Source organism: Pholcus phalangioides, unplaced genomic scaffold (genome assembly GCF_987345545.1).
Source record: "Pholcus phalangioides strain wild (caught in Gottingen) unplaced genomic scaffold, Ppha-v1.0 ptg000015l_1, whole genome shotgun sequence".
Classification (NCBI taxonomy): Eukaryota; Metazoa; Arthropoda; class Arachnida; order Araneae; family Pholcidae; genus Pholcus; species Pholcus phalangioides.
The window spans coordinates 85,724,456-85,745,123 of record NW_028301608.1 but is presented as its reverse complement, the minus strand read 5'-3'; the positions used below and the strand labels follow the sequence as shown (position 1 = coordinate 85,745,123).

The window sequence follows — 20,668 nt, the reverse complement described above, 5'->3', positions numbered from 1 at the left end:
CGACAAACTAGGGAGAGGTTTTTCTCGTTTCTGGAACTCCCAGTAAGGGTGCCGTTAAAAATATTTAATGTTTTTATAAAGGGTGGTTGATGGCCAAATCGGAACCACCAACCCCCCCCCCCCCCTGATGCTTACTGAATGACCCCATATTTAAAGAAATTGGTCGATTAGCGAAGTGGTCTGGCCCGTCACGAATTGGCCGCAGTTCGCTGTTTTAACATATACACGGAATCTTACTTTGTAAAGGGGTCGTTGGCCTGCATTTTATAGGCACCGGGACTCCACGGAACCCAAAAAGGTTGGGAATCCCCCTGATTTATGCGTTGAAATTGTGTAAAGTTTCGGCTAATTTCATTTGTGGGTTACATTAAAAAAACCATCTTCTTTCTTCGGGATTTCAGTAACAAATGAATTGATAGCTTTAATAAATTGTTTAATCCTGAGATAGATCAGGAAAATTTATTTATACATAAACAATATTTTAATTTATTGCCGACATTTATTTGATGGCACACGTCGTGCAAATTCGATGGCGTAACAAACATAAATATACAGGAATATGTAGAAAAAAAAAATTAATTCACATCAATTTATTGAATATTGGCTTCTGTGGATAAAGTTCTTCTTTTTTTTATTCATCTCTTCATATTCATTTATTTTTTACAAATGGAAGCACAAACGATTGTGGGGGGAAGAAAATTCAAAGAAAGTCGGTAATTTTATTTTTTGCCTAAGCCGCCCGCTGCTCCGGCTACGCCACCCAGGCCGCCGGCGCCACCGCCCGCGCCGCCACCTAGGACACCCGGTGCCGACTGGATGACGCTGCTCGCTAATTCCACGCCGTTTCCCAAGAATAAAGCTGGATCAGGATACCAGCATCGAGCGAATTCCTTCTTTTCCGGAACGTACACCGGTGCGTCGACCTGTGGGTACATTTTTTGTATTTGGTCGGCCATGTCGTCGAATCCGGTGTCGGCACCACACTGTGAAGAAGATAATAACGATAAAATTCATAAAAATATATTGGAAAAAAATCGGAAAATTTTTTTGTGTGTCAATAATATCGATATCTTGTACGATATTTTTGTCCATGCCGCTTGATGCGACCGCATCGGGGGGTTTCAAATAACAATAACCGAATGGTAATTATATCCGAGAAAGTCCCGTTCGAAAATACGGTGACCATGCGTCCCGTCTGGTTGAACGGCTCGCATGCTAAACCTTTAGTGATAAAACGAGGCAATTGTTGCAACCACATAATTGGTTGAAAAATGTGTTCAATCGTTTCTTTTTTTTAATTCTATTCTAAAACGGGCCCCCCCCCCCCCGTTTTTTTTGTTTCCTTTGATCTAAAATTCTGCATTTTTGTTAATCAGCCATAGCGAGGTGTTAGAATGCAACTGTATGTCACACCCATAGTTCTCTTGAGAAAGTGTCTCTGGAAAAGAAATTTGGAACTGGCCGATTGAAAGAAACTGATCAAAGAACTGAAGAAAAGCGCTTTTATTTTCGTCATTTGCCTTCACCAGGAAGGCCATTGCAAAAGCACCTCCACACGTATATGGATCACGGTGAATAACCTACTACGAAATGATTAGGACATTAAGGACGGAAATGTTTATCAACAAGAGAGGGAGTAGAGAATACCTTATAGCCTCCTACATAGTCTTGTAGCCTGATAACGATAACTTACATGGAGAAAATTAAGTTTTCTTATAAAATTTATCTTCAGAATGCGCAAAAGAAACTTTTGACGGCAAGAAATTTGATAGCATTATCTGAAGTTCTCGCTAACAAAAAAAAACACGATTTTTTCCCCTGTGTTATGGTATTGGTCCGTTCCTTGCAAAAGTGATAACAATAACCGTATGATAACATCATCAGTGGTTCTAATAAGCGGCAACGACTGCATTAGGTATCTACTGTGTTACTTATTCATTTATCAATAGCTAAAGAGTCGAACTTACTTTTTTGATGGCTGCAAATGGATCCCAGGTAGAGTTGTAGCCCTGTAATATATAAAGAACGATAATATACTGCAAATTTATAACCAGAACAGATATGAGACCATTAAATTATTTACAAATATAAATTTATAAAATACACGAAAGACATAATGTGTCAGTCGTTGAATAAGTTGATTGTACAGGGTGTCCCATAAATTGGTAAATAGTTTAAAAATTCATAAAAAATGAAGAAATTGGTATATCTCTAAATTCGGTTTGGGGGAAAAAAGTTATTTTCTTGAAGGAGGATTTCTTAAATCAGAAAAAAAATTAGTTCACATCTTCGTCGATAGAGGATGCTGCATAAAAGCAAATCACATAATTTTGTAAAACTGAAACTTTCTTCAATCTTTCTATGTCCGAAAGGTTCGTAAAGCTTCAGCCGGCGATTCGTGGCAGAAGTAAAACAACTTCACCAATAGTGCTTTACCTACCAATGATCATCACCACAATGAAAACCTCATGTGGGCTCTAGTAAGGGGTCATTCAATTATCACGTCAGCATCGAGGGGGGAAAGGGGGTTTCGGATTTGCTGATTTTTGATGACAAGGGGGGAGGGGGGTTTGGAGTTTGCTTACGTCATCAACCACCCCTTTTCAATGATATGAAATATTCTAATCTGCTGATGAAATTTTGCTAACGGGGGGGGGGGGGAGTGTTTTGCTGACAAGGGGGGAAGGAGTCAAAAATGGCTTAAAATCTGCTTACGTAATACTTGAATGGCGCCTAACAGCAAAATTCGGAAATGCGAACCCTGCATTTTATGTGACTCTGATCTGCTTATTTCCACTGATTTGCTTTCATGCAGCGCTTTCTATCGATAAAAATTTGAACTTATTTTTTTCCCCATTAAAAAAAAATCTATTTCCGTGAGAATAACTTTTTTTGCATGCTGCATTCAATTATACTAATTCCTTCCATTTTTATGAATTTTTAAACTATCCACAAACTTATGGGACACCCTGTATATTGCAAGTCAAGGTTAAATTGGCTACTTACGCAGATATCTACGTTCTTTGCGTATTCAATGACGCACTACAGAAGGGTAAAAAAATACATTTATATTAATCCGAATATAATAAATATAAATGGATATAATATATACATTTATACAGAATGCATAGGTAACAGGGCTTATGGCAGTTTATTGGCGAACCGCTGATCCTAGAGGCATAATTCCAATCGGTAAAAGTGTCCAAATAACGTGTAGTACTCAGATTGTTACTCATGTTGCAAAGGGGTTGTATAGTTATGAAAATAAAAAAAATACGGACACCCTGTGCTTTTACCGAATTAAAAAGTGTTGCCCCGTCTGTGTCTCTCCTGATGCCAACGAAAAAAATCCCACGTTTGTGTAAATGCAATATTCACTGAGATATTCGAATTCGAAAAATAAGTGGGAAGTTGGGAAGTTGGGGGAAAAACAGCATTAAAATGCAGTTTAAACGGTTTACCCGCATCTCTAATGCTATTTTTCCCCAAATTTTCCTCCGTTTCTACCGGAAATTTTGTTCAAATTTTTCTATCATGGCCTAGTTCTTTGATCTCTTTGTTGAGACAGAACCGCAGGCCATGTTCTGGTTAGAAGGAGGACATTTTCCTCAAACTTCAGTCTAGAATAGGAAGATGGATTCGATCGGTAATGTTGATTATGTTTAAAAATGTCGATAAACATGAAAAAAGCTAACATTACAAGACTGATAATATTTCATACGCGTTCTTATGTGTGCTTATTACACTTATTTTAATTTCATTTTTATGAGAAAATATATGGCAGTGCATCCATCACATACGGGAGAAAGTGATAAGTGATTGAATTTAAGTGATGTTTCAGCGTGTGATTTCTTTCATATTTTATCATACTTACCAACTTTGACCGGGAATCGTGCGTAATCACCGATAAAAGTGATAAATGTAGGAAGAAAACGTAAAAAATATTCAATTTATCATCAAATTTTTGTGCATCGAATGCATTCCCGTGTATGAAGCTACTTAGAAATATTACTTTACATGAACTTTGTTATCAATATTGACTTACATTAATTTCATATATGTAAATGTAATAGTTATAGTGCACTTTTTTTACACTTTGGTAATTAATACATATTATGTAATTAATTGTCGGAATCTTTTATGCACCAATTACTTTCCGATGCGCATTGTTTGTAAAAAAAATTTCATTCTAGGATAATCATTATTAAAAGTGTGCAAAATCTGAATAGTTAACTGTGTATATCTTTGATGCCGGTAGAGCATTAAGTATTAGTATGCACCGTATTTTTATTATGTGAGTAGACATATAATTTGTGCGCCGCGTGAAAGAAACCTGGTTAAGTATGATAGTGACTGCCATATTAAACTTATTGTGAATATTTATAATACTGCAGTAATATCAAGAAATGAAATATTTCCTTTTGAAAATAGATGAGGTAATAATGAAGGTGAGATGCGTAATAATTATTCTAGAACGCTCTGGCTTATGATATCGCTAAACATAGTCTGTAGATATGCACCCGGTATTGATTGGTATCGTTGTTAATCCTTGCAGCGGCAATCCCAAAATATCTCTCGTTCTTAAAACCCTCTCTATCGGCGACCCCCGAGCACAGATACCATTGTAAGTTTTCTTCTCTTGATAACACGCTTTCCTACCCCCGTCCTGTCCACCTGCCAGTGGGCGGAGTCAGCTTCTGTTCAAAGTCCGATAACAGAAGGGGAAGAGAAAGGATGGGTTTTCCTTTCCCTTCGAGATCGTATACGATTATGCTTACAGCATAAATAACAGAAAACTATATTTTTTGTAATTTCCTTGTTTTATTATTGTTATTATTTTGCGTTGGGGAGGGTAAAGTTGATCATTAATCATTTTTGTCGCACCACAGTCATTTTCTACACACGAGGGGTAATTAAACCGGGACCTACAATTTATTGCTGATTCCGAACGGGAGGCTTGTTTTTTATACTCGTCGAGAGGTTGTTGCGCTAACCTCTCGATGAGGGACTCCCTGCGGTACCAATTTTTTCTGTGGTCATGTCGCCGTTTCTGTTGTGTACCCCTGTGTCAGGAAAGTTTTCCGATAAGGACGAACCGGGTATCGAACTCGCGACATCTCTGAGCATCCTTTGGTACTTTAGGCGAATATCTTATCGACCTGGGCTATCGCGCCCAGAGGGTACAGCATGAGGATTCCTCTTGAAAGTAAGTGGCAATTTGTAGTTTTTGTGATTTCCCACATGAGGCAGTTTTAATGCGGATCAGGAAAATTTTTATAAACCGTGTTATGATCGAAGTCATAACACATACTTTATGTAAATTATATTATTGTTTTAGATGGCTATATATTATACATAAAGTGTAGGTGATGTTTTTCTTTTTTTTTTCTCGGCTGGTGAAGGGGAATTTTCTCACGGATCGTGGGAACGGAAGTTTGACCACATGGCCCCCTCGGACATTCCTTAGATGGACGAGGTCCACTTTCACTTGGGAAGGGGTCGGGTGGTCTAGGTTCCTGGAAACTATCCGTGACGTAGATCTCATCCAGCACGCTGATTGACTTAAAGTCCCACTCCAGGAGTACTATCTTGTAAGTTTCGCTTCTCTCGGGGCGATTCTTGATGAGTATGTCGAGGTGTTAAGATGTAGTAAATTAATGCTTGAGCACGACTTCGATTTTCGTGCTTGTGGTCTGTGTGAATAGTAATGAAGTATTGAAAGGCACGCCGAAAAAAATGGGTATCGTTGTAATCTAATTTTATTTATATCATATATATATTTGTGATTATGTAACCAAGGAGTCAAGTAATTATTGTTTTTTTCACAATCAATGTCCTATTCGTGAAGTAAATGTAAAACTTTAAGAATTCTAATCGACTCGATTCCTCTTTCTGGAAGTTTTGTTTGTCTTTTGATATTTTTAGTATCGAGCGAATATAACAACCGCATAAAAAGTTAAACAACCTTAATGTGTATGGGAAACGTATGGTGTAAACGTAATCCTTTTATGTTTTTTTTTTCTTCTTAAAAAATGGGTTTTCGTCAACGTTTTTGTACATAAAAACATTATGAACATGAAAAGAGAAAAAGGAAATGTAAAAATTCTTACGTTGATAGCAGCGGAGAAAACGCCCAAACCTCCTGCTCCGCCGACGATTCCTCCTAATATATCTCCAAACGGACTTGGTACACCGGCAAGAGCAGAGCTTTGAACTTGTTCATCGGACCAAGAGTCTTCAGCGACATCGCCACTGTTATATGAACTGCTACCGTAATCAGCACTTCCACCACTACCGCCAGAACCACCACTGCCGCCAGAACCACCACTGCCGCCTGAACCACCGCGGCCTCCACCACTGCCACCAGCGCCACCCCCGCCTCCAGCAGCACCACCCCCACTGCCGCCAGCACCACCTCTTCCGCCACCGGAACCCCCACCGCTCGCAGAACCACTGCCGCTGTAAGAACCACTGCCGCTGTAAGAACCTTTCCCGCTTCCAGAAGCACTGCCGCTCGCAGAGCCGCTACCGCTGTAAGAGCCTCTGCCGCCTCCAGAACCACTGCCGCTTGCAGAACCACTGCCACTGTACGAACCACTGCCACCGGAAGACCCACTACCACCGAAAGAACCACTTTCACTGTAAGAGCCACTGCTGCTGAACGAGCCACTACCGCCACCACGGCCGCCGGCCTTACCACCTCCAGACATACTACCACCGCCGCCGCCGCTGCCGCCGCCAGACATTCGACCACTCATACTACCTCCGCCGCCGCCGCCACCGCCGCCAGACATTCGACCACTCATGCTACCACCGCCGCCGCCAGACATTCGACCACCCATGCTACCAGACATTCGGCCACTCATGCTGCCGCTGCTGCCACCACCACTAGTTTCGTAGAAAGTGTATGAATATTCTTGGCAATCAGCTGCAAAAATTTAGAGAGAGAAAAAACAACAATGCGTATAGAATAAATTATTTGTATATCTTAAGCCGGTATTACACTATAAAAGTTTGATAAAATTTTTTTATAAAACTTGAAAAATGTAACCAATAGGCAAAAATATGTTATAAATTCGAGCGAACTTAACTGATCCGCCTATTGGTTGCATTTTTCAAGTTTTATAAACGAACTTTTATCAAAATTTTATAGTGTAATGTCGGATTTACACACACATACAGTAGCGTCGGAGTCGAGGGTGCTGTGGATGAAAAGCATCCACGGTAATTTTTGTAAGGGGCCGATTGCCCACAGAATTGAATCAGAAGTCAAAATTTTTCGTATAATACTAAAGATGAGAACCACAGTTTCGAAACACCTCCGACGCCCCTGCAACTCATAAACATTCAACACAAATATTTTTATTGTCTGTAACATAATAAACAATCTGAGAAATACAGGAAAAAAATTTGGTTGTGTGTTGTGTGAATTATTTCTAACAAAAAAGGAAAAATCTTATATTTAACTTATGTTAATTTCTTCCTGGTTTCTCAAGTTTTTTCTCTTGGGGGGGGGGGGGCGTTCAAGTATTACGTCATCATCGATGATGACAAGGGGGGTGGGGTTTGGATAATGCTTACGTCATCAATCACCCTTTATGAAAATATGAGTTGGATTCAGAGGGGCAGAGCTGATGACGAAATTTTGCTGACAAGGGGGGAAGGAGGGGGTCAAAAATTTGCTTACGTAATACTTGAACGGCCCCTTGTGTTTGGGAACGGGAATGAAACCAGCTTAAATGTGGTGTTTAAAATCTGTACGTTTCTATGACCTCTTGACTTTAAAGTATGAACAGAAATGTTGATGGGTTTTCAAAAAGCATTTGAGCAGGTCGAACATAGTAAACTCTTGAGGCATTTACGTAAAATAAAAATAATTCAATGCAGCTTGTGCTTAGTGGGATGGATTCGTAACTGTGTGGGATAGTTCATAGTGTATGGATCGGATGAAAGTCAGTGATGAGGTCTCTCATGGCGCAAGCACAAGATATGAGCACAACTCTGACAACATAAATACGTTAGTGGCCACTTGCATATACATACATGCACATAACACTTTCCGACATGTACCGACTCATTAGAAATTCCGCAGAGAAATGTGTGTAAGAGGTGCATAATCTCATCGCCCCCCCCCCTGACTCATGCGAACTCATAGGATTCTATGTTATGCTCGTAGCTTCTACCCCTCCCCCCCCCAGACCATTCCATTGTCCGGTTTGGGAAACACTGCTCTAGGCTAAGCCAAGGTGCTCAACTTTTAAGCGAGTGCGGGCAACACCACTGGTTTGAAAACGTGTCGCGAGCCACTTAAGTGATCGATAAATGTGCCATAGATCGTTTAAGTCAGTGTTTCTCAAAGTGGGCAGTATCGGCCTCTGGGTGGTGATGGAAAGGTCCGGAAGGGACGATAGAAGCTGCAGGTGTAACATAGGATCCTATGGGTTTGCTTGAACTGACGGGCGATGAGAGGCAAAAATATTTCTGAAGAAAGGGGCCGATGGAACAAAAAGTTTAGGAAATTCGTATTTAAGTGATCTGTAAAGGTGCCGATTAAGTGCCGAATTGTGCCTTGGGTAACTCAAGAGATCTATAAATATGCCGCGGGTCACTTGAGTAATCTGGAACTGTGCCTCTCTTCACTAAGTGGATTTGGAAATGCAACTCGGGTGACCTAAGTGCTCTGGAACTTTGTCGCAGATCATTCAAGTGATCTGGAACTCTGCTGCGGACCACTTGAGTCACGTGGAAATTTTCTGTGAACTTCTATGGCACTTGAGTGATTTTGTTAATGTACAGCGGGTCACTTAAATTTGTCTGTAAATGTTTCGCTTAGTGCGTTATTAAAAATTAGGCTTGAAGTCACGGTCCACATTGCATGACTCCGAGAATCACATTTGGCACGCGGGCCATGGGGTGAGCATGTAGTATGTTCTAGGAAGAGCCCATTTCCGAAACTGGTATTGCTTTTTATCGATAAGCTCGATCGAGATGTCCAAGGGTAGTAAATACACCGGGTGACGTAAAATTAATCGCTTTACGATCAAGGACGTAATATTACGTCCAAACTCGTGTGTAATGAATTCAAACAAGTTCTCTTTGTTTCCTTTCTCCTCATCATCGCGAAGTTTATTGTAATCCTATGGAACAACTTAAACAATTTCTTTTTTTACCTCCGTTTATTTCTATACTCCTATTAGTGATTTTTTTTTCCTCATGTGATGTAGATTCTAGTACTATATACATATAAGAGCAAAAGGAGAACAGGTAGGGAGAGGGTGAAAAGAAAAATCTTATTCGTACGTAGTCTCTTATCAACTTATCTATTATAATTGCCGTCGTTTCATTTTGTTTTTGTTTTCTTTCTTTTCTTCTACTTTCCCTTTTTCTAACGTACGGTTAGGTTAGGACAAGGTTACCATATTTATCGCCAATTTATCAAATAGAGATCATCCGAATTCTTTGCCAATAGCTTTTAAGCGAAAGGGTTAATGAGTGCAATCAAGAATACTGGCAACAGAGCCTTCATGGAATGCGGTGCTGTGTAAAATGTAAAATTAAATAATAAACTTCCATTAAAAAATAATTATTATATCGTGTGCCCCTAAAAAATTAATGCGAGTAAATTTTTAAAATTTCTCTCAATTTGTATGTAGTTGGTAACGGAATTGGTTTCGTAATCGATTTTGAATTGACGGGATCTTGAGCAAGTCGGCATTTTGGGAGGTTCTCGGGATTCTCGAGTTTTCGGAATTTTTGGAGGTATCCCCAAATCTATTGCAATCTATTTGTTAGTGTGAATGTGATAAATCTGGTTTTCTGCATAACTGTTTTGATAGTTTTGATAATTATGATAAATTTCTAATAATTTTAATTTCACTTTTACAGGTGATTATGCATAATACTCAATTGTCGCGTCGTTGGTGAATTTGATAAACATGATTACCGGCGATTATGATTTTTCCCAAGCGCCGTTGGTATATAAAAATAAGCTATAAATCATGTATATAAACATGATAAATCATACTAAATTCATCACATTTACCGGTTATTATGTATAAACACCATTTAGTATTGATAAATATGATAAATCGATTCCAATCCAGTGATAAGAGTTATTATTTAGATGACCGTACTTGAGACAGAATCTGAACCAGATATAAAAAGCTCTGATTGAACGAATTTTTACAAACATACCCGAACTCGTAACTCCTATAATTAACTCCCATTTGACAAATATTGAAATTGGATCTCCATATATCGAACTCCTATTCGACAAATTTTATGACCGCACCCCGATATAATGAATTCTTATTTAACAAAATGCTTGATTTAACGAATTTTTACAAGTTTTGTGCCCATACAATGTCCCCAATACAAATTCTACAATCGATATAACGACCTCCTATTTATAAATTTTTACGATTGTATCCCGATATAATTATAATGTCTGTAAACTATCATTTAACAAACTTAACTGAGGCTAAACCGACAACCAACGACGCTTGGGTAATATACATAATTACCGGTAAAAGTGATAAATTCGTCAAACTTAAACGGATTCCCAACGGTGAGCGCACGTTGGGAATCACTGATCTAGACTTTAGACTTTAGAGCAGGTATTTTTAACCTGCTGCTTGTGCGTGTACCGTGATAATTACGTGATTACTCACTGAAGCACTCAAAAGTTATTAACTCCTTATACAGAGTGTTCTGTTAATGAACCGACAAACTCAAAGGGTTGCACAGCTGATGTACCGACAGCAATATCCGATGAGGCGTTGTCCGCGCCATACTACCTTCGCCACGATCGATCGACTACTACGGGAGACGGGGACCTTCCATCCAGCACGGCATGATACATGGAGACCGCGCAATGTACGCACTCCTCAAACGGAAGAAACCGTGTTGCAACGGTCTCATAGAGCGGATTGTCGTCGCTGCGGCAGACATCAAAAGCATACCACGTATCTTCGAGCACCTTCGGGAACTGTTTTTACGACGTTGTAGACTGTGCAATGACACCAGTGGCTGCCACTTTCAACAACTCTTGTAATAATTAATCAAATAAATCTTTTTGTAGTTATTAATTGTACTTTTTGTCGTTCCAGCGTGACGTCGAAACCTGCATGAGTTTTTTTGCGATTTTCACCCTCTCAACGTGGTTTGCGACACCATGTTCCATTGCAATTTTTGTTCCTCTCGATGTCTACTAACAACCCTCTGAGTTTGTCGGTCCATTAACAGAACACCCTGTATTGTTATACCATTAATCGACTTCCCGAATATGGAACTCCATTGCATTCAAGGAACATAATTAAACTGATGCGAGCTAGAGAACAGCGTTTCTCAACCCTTCCTGGACAAAAGAAACAACCAGTAAAATGTCTGAAACAATTCGACTGACCACTTTGCGCCCCGTATTACGGGACATTCCTGTGTTTTTAGTTGTTCCGACTTTTTTCATACATTTGTGTCCATTTTTTTTTCTATAATGCTTATTTGCATTTTTTATGTTTACTAAAATCGTGAATAAACTGCGTTTTCGTAACTTATTACGATAATTTATAGCTATAAATACACAAATATTCAAGTTATAATATTTAACAGCTTTTAACGTTTTTTCCCAATTTTTCAGTGACTTTTAACTGCAAATGGAAGTTTTTCCCAATTTAAAGCAACGTTTTTGATGCAACTGGTGACGTCCCGTATTTGGGATTATATTATTTTGTTTTAAGTGAGTAAAATTCTCGTTGATGGCGTTTTTTTTAGTGTCAGTGGTGTGTGCGTGTGATAATTTACAAAGGTATTTTGGCGATTCTAATGTTATTTAGTGATAAACAAATATGACTTGTACTATTGTCAGGCCCGTCTTGACGCATGGGCCCACCAAGGCTTGCTAAAGATGTTCCTGAAGAATGATATCAATTCATAAAACACGACAAGCACACTACTTTCTGCGCCACGCATGGATCAATGCGTCGGGGAGGGCGAATTAGTGAAAGTAAAGGGCGTTCGATGAACAAACATTCCGTATTTTACGGGATAAAACGGTCATTTCTCTATTGTTTTTCTGGGTTTTTGATGGGCATCCTCTCTCCCCCTTCTTTGGATCCACACTTATTTCTGGTCCGCGAATGGTTTCCATATCACACATCTGGTAATAACGAAGTCAGCGCTTTTCTAAAGTGACACCATTGTTCAAATGAATCTGAAAAAATTCGATTAAAAACTATCAGAAAGTTCAAATTGAAATAATCTGACTCGAGTTGGCTTTCAATCAACCGCTTTCATCTCAACCCAATAAAATCAAACTAATTTTCTTATTTCAATTGAAGTGGATTCGAGAAAAAATGTTCTTCCTCATAAAAAAAAAAATAATAAATAATGGAATTACTTATTAATTAAAATTTTTAAATGGTTGAAAGAAGTAAACGCCAGCGAATATGCAGATACTAATGACCATAGGCCCAACCGAAAAGATAATTTTGTAAAGAGTTCAGTAGAATGGGCAATACAGTGATTGCAAACTATCGTAATTAACGAAGTAGCAAAGCGAACTTATTCGGTTCTGTCAGAGCAGTGACGTCACGCATTACGTCAGCTGGTACCGACTCCGACGGGTCATGGAACAGCCCTTATTACATAGCCCTGGATATGCATAGACGGTGCTCGCGACAATTCGAAAAATCCTGAGGATCCTCAATTCTAGAAAATCTAGTCATTCGCTAGTTTATTTCATCATGAATCATGTCCTACCTTTCCTACCATGTTTCCCAAATCGCCTACAAACAGACTGTACGCTTAAATAATTATTTGTGACACGTATGCTCTGTTCATGCTGGAATTATTACAGTTCGATACGATAAATCATTTTCCCACGAATCTTTAAACTAGGAAGAGATTCACATAAAACATAATTCTTTTCTTTCTGTGAGTATGTGTGTGTTTTTACCTGCATTCCAAAGAATGACCAGCAAAGTGATAGACATCCCGACCAGCTTCATGTTGGTGCGTTGTAGGTACGAAAATTTTCCACACAGAGAGAATTTCCACCAGGACCTTCTTCTAAAAGGACCCGCAAGAAGAAGATGAAGAGGACCGACCAGCGGGCGTGTGTTTGTGTTCCGGGTGCCACAACCTTAACTCCCTGAGTTAATTAGGAAACGGCGCAATTTTAACGAACCCAGTCGTAAATGTTTGCCCAGTTGCCGCTCTAGTTAATAAAAGCTGTGCTAACGCGCTCGAATAATAATAATAATAGATAAAAAGACTTCTCTCGCGCAATCCCCAAGCAATACAAGCAGATAGCGCTGCTTATGAGCGGAACTATTTCTGGCATGGCAGTCTGAATAACATTACACAGTTTTCCTTGTCTCTACGTCGTCATGATCTACGCTAAATCTCAATTTTGTTTCCTCCAATATGAACAGAAGCATACGTGTCACTAATAATTATTTAAGCGTACAATCTGTTTGTAGGCGATTTGGAAAACATGGTATGACAACCTGCGGTGAAAACGAACGCAGTAAACATTAAAACTCGGGGGCAGCTCCTGAAGAAGGCGCAAAGACCCGCGCCTGGAAAAAATATTGGATTTGGTAAAATTAGAATAGAAATATTTTCGGAAGTGCTGATTAAATAAAAATAAAACGTGTCCCGTAAAATACGGGTCATATGGTTATCCCATATTTTCTTCAAACACCAAAGTTCGGCGGTGCGTTTCAACCGCGCTTCAGAAGTCAGAAACATGGGGGAAGAGAGAAAGGAGATGGTTATTGCACATGTCATTATGCTTATTCCAGCAAGAAAAAAAACTCGCCCATAGATACTTATGTGTTGCCATCTATTTTCTAGCTTTTAAATCTATTCTTTAATTCTTTAAAATCTTTTAAATTAGAAAATATTGAAAGAACAGTGAATTTTTTTTCACAGTTTTGAAGAAAAAATGATTGCCGATGGCAACTGTTGAACCAAAATGACGATTTTCAACGTTGCTTAAGACGTCGTTAGACTAACTATACAAATAATTTAAATTACGTTGATGGGCATTTTTATTATTTTTGTTCTACGTAGATGTATGGATAAAGTGAAAAACAATTTGGTTTACAAAAATAGCAGATCACCCACAGCCAGTGTCCCATTTTAACATCAGTGAGCCGTGGGCAATGTGGGAACCATGGGATCCCCTTGCAATTGGAATCAAAAATATTTGGTTAGTGAATGAATTGTATGTTTAATTTTTTTTGGGGGGGGGGGGGGCAAAAAGGCATGAGTACCACGGCAACCCGCTTGCCCATGTGGGAATCGGATTTTGCCCGAATCATAATACAATGCACAACGATGTTTTCGCCCCGCAAAATTTTTTGTGTGACTAACCAAACTGCAATTAAAAATTACTGAGTTAGTCTGAGTTAGTTGAAAACATTGTGTTTTATTGCTCTCTATTGCTTCCTAGCTCAGAAATCACTAATGACACTGAAAATGATGGAATCCTCTTGAATATGGTGGAGGAACGGTGGATGGGTGGATTTTCTTGACTGGCAAACACTTCGCTCTTTCATTGGTTCAGCTGCCTCTGACTCCTCTCGAATTCGGCTATGCCCTGTATACAAGCCCTTTGGAAACTCTTCCCAATCACGAACTGCGCGCGAGGAACATGGCCTAAGGAGGGAAAAAAAAAACGCTGAATAAGGCGGCGAGTTTTTTAAGTACAAATTATATAAATATAAATTATACGCACAACTATACAATATCAAATAATATTGTTCTTCGGTATAGGAATTAAATTACTTCTATCATACGATCCATAGGAAAAGAAAGTGTGATCAAATGAAAAAGATACGCGGTCTGCCATAAAAAGAAGCAGAACATTTTGCATCAAAAAACTCTGGTATTCTGTAGAGCAAAGATTCCTGACCTATGGGGGATCACGACCCAAACTTTATTAGCTGGGGGCTTCCAAGATGAGCCGGACCAATCTACTACTTCTACTAATCTACACGTGCATCTCGTCCACATTCCTCTGCGGAACGTCTAATGAATTGGTACATGATGGGCTATGAGCGTACGTGTTGTGAATCTAACGTGGAGTTTGTTACTGTGTAATGCTAGTTATGTGTAGTAACTCCGGCTATATCGCTATGCGCAATTTACTGCGGAAACGAAGTGGGTAGGGAACGAAGGCGCCATCTATCGGCTATCACCTAAAGTTCATTAGGAGAAAATATTTTGTTATCTATGTTCTTCCCCTCGTGATAACCCTGGACCTAACAGCAACCTTCTCTGTGGTAGATGAGCATTCTACCACCACGCCGCTCGGGCGGGCTCTTGAGCTGTGGGTCGCGACCCAAACTTGATTCACAGGTGCTTCCAACCATCGACTAAGGATCCCCGTTGCAACACGTTGCAGCGTCTGCATCATGACATGAACAAATGCTCTGGAATGTTGACTGCGGTTATCACGTATTTGGGCACGATAAATCCCGCTTCCATGCGCGCATCCCAGCAAAGAACTAATCCTCCCGTCAAATTTCGCTCGGAAAGAGGTTATCGTCGGTAACTGATTTGAATGACATAGTGAAGGGTTAGCTACTCTCGCCGAGTTCAAGTCCTTCCTCAAGAATGGAGGGGTTGCACAACCTCCGACAAACGGGTCAGATGCGGTCATCCAAAATGTTCCATCCGGTCCGCGAAAGTTGTTCCAGTGAAAAATCAATGTCAAGTATCAATAAAACGATAAATGCCCAGGCTGACCGTATTTCCTTCATAAAAATACGGGATGTTGCCAAAAAAACCGTTAAAAGCAAGTAAAATAAAGTTTAAAGCCAAAAAAAAAAAAAAATTGACAAAGGCTTGAAAAGTTGCTATTTACAGCCGAAACCATTCTTCAAAGGTTGTTACAAGTAAAGTTGCCAGATAGAGCGGAAAAATTGTCAAAGGCAAGAGTGAGTGAAAGTGCCAACTATCGCTAAAATTGCTGAAAAATCGTCGATCACTGAAAAGGATGCAAGTTAAAATGTAATTCATCCAAAAAACTTATACGATGGACAAATATGTGAGATGGATATATTTATACGATTATAATTAATTATAATAATTTGAGTCATAGTTGTCATAATATAATTTATAAGTTATGAAATAATGTAATCTTAATATTCTTGATTTCCAAAATTCACCTAAACCTTGTTGAAAATGAAAGGAAAAACGGGAAATTTTATAGAAAAAGTTGGGACGGCCATTCCGCAAAATCGTTACCCTTTATACAGGGTGATTCAGAAGAGATGAGAAAAACTAAGAGGTGATACTGCACATCAATACAAACAATTGTCATCATGGAATGCATGGTCTAAGAGGAAACGCAAACGTGGTAGCGCGTTTCGAAACGGCCGCTCCGCAAACGTTAAAACGGCATTCGTGTTGAAATTTATCGGAAGAAAAAGAACACCATGCATGCAAATGTAACCTGAGGAAGAAGAAGAAACCGTGTGCAAATCTGCGTCACAGTGAATAAAAGGCTTTTTTGCTTTGATGAAAATTGTTTGTTGTTGTGTGTACTACCACGTATTAAAGTTTTTCCCATCTTTTCTGAATCACCCTGTATACAAGTTTCTGGCCCGCAAGTGGCAGAAATACCGCATATCTGGCCCGCGGACTGAAAGGATTGTGCACTACCTACTCAAGAAGGACATACGCGTCTCTTTTATATTTTATCGTGGGGGTTATTGTTATCTTTTCATTTGATCAATCCTTATATTAACCGATGGAAAGTTCGGTAACTTTTTGTTTCACAGCTCAAAACAATTAGGGGGATATGTATTATTTATTTAAATTTATTTATTTGAATTTATTAAATTTTGTTGATGATGATTTTTAACTAGGGCTGGGAATCGATTAAATTTTTAACTGGTTAATCAAAAATTTTTAATCGATTAATCGAATTTTAATCGAATACTTTTGTGACCATATAATATTAATAGATGCTATAAATGATATAATTTATTCATTTCACTCACCTATTCGGTAGAGGTAAATATATATAAGAATAGGTAAAGAAATTAAGGCTGTGTGTGTGTGTGTGCCCGATTCAAGCAATTTAATATATGCTGAACATATTAATTTTCAAAACTTGTAATTTCTTCACTTGGATCCTATCGTTTTTTCAAACGGTTATTTTTGTTTATTATTCACAGCTTTCGAAACTACTTTCGATAATACTGTTGATTGTTTCTCTAGAAACTTCTCTCGAATGGTACTTGTGAGGAGATTAGCTGATGCTTGCCAGAATACGAAAGACAGCTTCATAATAGAGACAATAAATTTTGGTCTCGTCTTCTAAAACTCTAATCACGCTCAATTCAAAATTGAAATCATCAGTTTCCGATGAATCAAATTCGGTCAAAATTATTGATTCAAATATTTTTTAATTTAGTCAATTATCCAAAATGGTCTGTATTAAACATGATTTATAAGACATATCTAATCAGTTTTTTCAAACAAATCAAGTTAATTTGCAAATTTTTCATAATAATTTTAATCGAAATTTAATCGATTTGATCGAGTCGATTAACTCAACTAAAATTTTTAACTGCGATTAACAATTGATCGATTAATCGATTAATTGTACCACCCCTATTTTTAACATCTCGGATTGTGAGACACAACTTTTTGTGAATACGTGACAATGTTCTTTGTCAAAGTTTTAATGAATTAAAATGTTTAAAAAAATCACAATTAAATAAAAATTACATTTCTTCTAATCGTTTTGAGCAGTGCAATAGCAAAGCTTTGATGGGATGCGTGAAGTGCATTACCACGAATCCTATACACAGGGTGCATTCGTTTGGTCACACCCCGTCGTCCAAAACCCAATTGGGAAGTTGTTGCTCTGTCTCCAAAAAAGAGAAGAAAATCTTTGTTCGTAAGTGAAATATTTTTGCTGAGATATTTGGATTCAAAAATCGGAGAAAATGTGAGAAAGAAGTGCTGTCCGTTAGTTTATGCGGTATTTCAAGTGCACATTTTGTATTTCAAGTGCACATTTTGTATTTTAAGTGTTTATTTTTGCATTCATAAGTGCATATTTTTGCATTTTCAACTGCATGCAGTCGAATCCCGTTATAACGAACGCCAACAGACCGGAGGAATCACTTCGTTAAAACGAAATTTCGTTCTAAAGAAATTCCAGGTTACCTAGCATTGTTCCTATGTAAACTTATTTGGGGGATTAGAAAAGTGTTCGTTAAATCGAGATTTTGCTATAACGGTATTCGTTAAGACGGGATTCGACTGTACTTGCATATTTTTAGAGCATATTTTGAAACTTTTTAGTGCATTACCACTACCCAATCCGGGCTCTAATGATTATCTATCTTTGAGATGTGTTCACGAATGACATCAGTAGGGGGCTATTACAAATGTTTACCAGCATATCCGGGAGGCAACAGATCATTGAGCACCGCCGAGTCTTTTTTCCTCCTCATCCTAGACAAGACCGTTTTGAGGTCTTTCTTCTCCTGGGCCGATTGGTACTCCGGCAAGCCCGGTCTCACAAGTTCTGTGGTCGTCGCCTTCGTGGGACACGCTCCCCGGACCGGATGAGGGCAGTAAATCGGAGGATTGGTCATAACGAGATCGTTGACATTCTCGGACGTCGACGGGTCAGAGTATTGAGATGGGAGAGGAGCCAGCCTCTCGGCAGCGTTAGGATGGCACATCAGGCATTTGTGGGTACCGCGGCCGTACGTTTGGCCTATCTCGCGTTCGAGATCCGGACAGTGTCCGGTGTATCTGTAGGTAACATGAACAAAAATATGAGATATAATAAAACTACTACGGCTTTCACTAATGCGTGCGTGTGATTTGTCATTTGTCAGAAAGAAGGTTCGCGGCCTTTGTAACATAGCGGTCAAGCGCGCTCACGCGGCATGTGACCGGACATGAGTTCGATTCCCCGCAGAAGGGGTTGAATTTTCTTTCCTGAATTCATCTTCGCATAAGCCGGATACTAAAAACCTCCTAACGTATTTATGTTTCCAGAGTTATTATGCATGTTTCATGTTCTACTAGTGCTGCCACCTGTCTCCTACATTTTGAAGTGAAACTGGCAAATGCTCGAGTTTTCATGTCATGGTGGGGGTCGTGTTGAGGGTCTGCCTGCTCCATCTGCAGATAAACTTTTTTGAAATCGAAGTTCTCATTTTCACCGACTTCAGCTGACTATAAGTGAACGCCGCCTACGGAATTATCCTCTAACGGGACCTTATTTCACTGCGGATATTTGTGGACTATGGCCCTATTTAACATGTGCACTGTGAATGCGGTCAGTTGAGAGAAACTGATCATGAGCTGAGACAAGGGTTATTTTTTTACTTTGCCCATATAGGAATTACTTTCACTTCAGGAAAGGAATTGTAAAATAAGGGCTTCAAGTAAATGGATCATAGCGGCTGTTACGACCAGATTCCAATAAGCAACGTCTACTGTATTCTGTTTATGGGAAATTCACCGCTAAGAAAATTCACCGACAACTGTTCGACACGAATCAGTGAGCCAGTAAATGAGCGAGGAATGACCGAATGAGTGGACATAGTAAATGATACAGTAGTTGGTGAGCGACTGTGACAGAGTGGTTAGTGTTGGTGGGTGAGCAAACTAGTGGTGAGCGACTTAGAGATAGAGAAAGTAACCTAGTGAGTATTGAGCGACCTAGAAGTAGACTAAAGCACCTGAGTGGTGCAGTGGCAAGATACTCGTCTTCCACTAGGAAGTGCAGTCAAGGTCCACGGACCCGAATCCGGGCATAGAACGTCAGAAACAAGTTCTTTACCTACCGAGAATAGGGCGACCATCGATAAATGGCGCCTTCATTTCTCCCCCCCCCCCCCTCCAACACCACAGGTTGGAAATTGCCGTGTGGCGATATATGACCGGAGTTGGTGTGCGGTAAAGAAGTGGTAGACTAAGGGATCTGGTGAGTAAAGCGAGTGACAAAATGAGTGACCTAGTAAGTAAGTGCGTGGCCTGGTGATGGAGTGCGTGTGACAGAGTGAACGACCTAGTCAGGGAGCAATAGTGTGAGCGGCCTAGTTAATGTGTAAGCGAGTGAGAGTCGGCGATCTAGTTGGTGAGTGAGCGAGTGACAGAGTAAGCAGTGTATAATAGAGTGAGCAACCTAGGGAGCTGATGATAGAATGAGTGAGCAAGGGAGTGAACTAGGGAGTAAATGAGTGACAGAGATCAAGCGAGTGACCAGCCTACTGAGAGAGTGATTGAGGGACATAGTGATCGGCATTGTGAGTGAGTGACCTAGTGAGTAAGTGACCTGGTGAGAAAGTGAGTGGCTTTGTGAGTGAGTGATAAAATGAGCAACCTAGCGAGTGAGTGATACAATGAGCAACCTGGTGAGAAACTGAGTGACTTAGTGAGTGATACAATGAGCAACCTAGCGAGTGACAAAGGGAGCTACCCATTGAGTGAGTGATAGAATGAGCTACCTAGGGATTAACTGAGTGACTATGGAGTGAGTGAGTGAGTGAGTGAAAGTGTGCTGGAGCGCTCTCTAGTGACTGGCCGGTTTCGGTCATTCATCCACTCACTCGTTCACTTGTTCACTCGATCATTCATTCACTCGTTCATTTGTTCATTTACACGTCGAACTGATGTCGGAGAT

General features: G+C 39.6%; 1 protein-coding gene across 1 annotated transcript; it reads right to left on the bottom strand.

Moving 5' to 3' along the window:
* Nucleotides 1-427: 427 nt before the first annotated feature.
* LOC149076917 (uncharacterized) lies at nucleotides 428-13,149 on the bottom strand. Its single transcript, XM_089244636.1, has 5 exons — nucleotides 12,953-13,149; nucleotides 6,111-6,928; nucleotides 3,007-3,042; nucleotides 1,968-2,009; nucleotides 428-983 (listed from the first exon to the last, which is right to left on the bottom strand). Exons 1-5 carry the CDS (start codon nucleotides 13,002-13,004, stop codon nucleotides 720-722), a joined length of 1,212 nt encoding a protein of 403 aa, XP_089100762.1. The 5' UTR covers nucleotides 13,005-13,149; the 3' UTR covers nucleotides 428-719.
* Nucleotides 13,150-20,668: the final 7,519 nt, after the last annotated feature.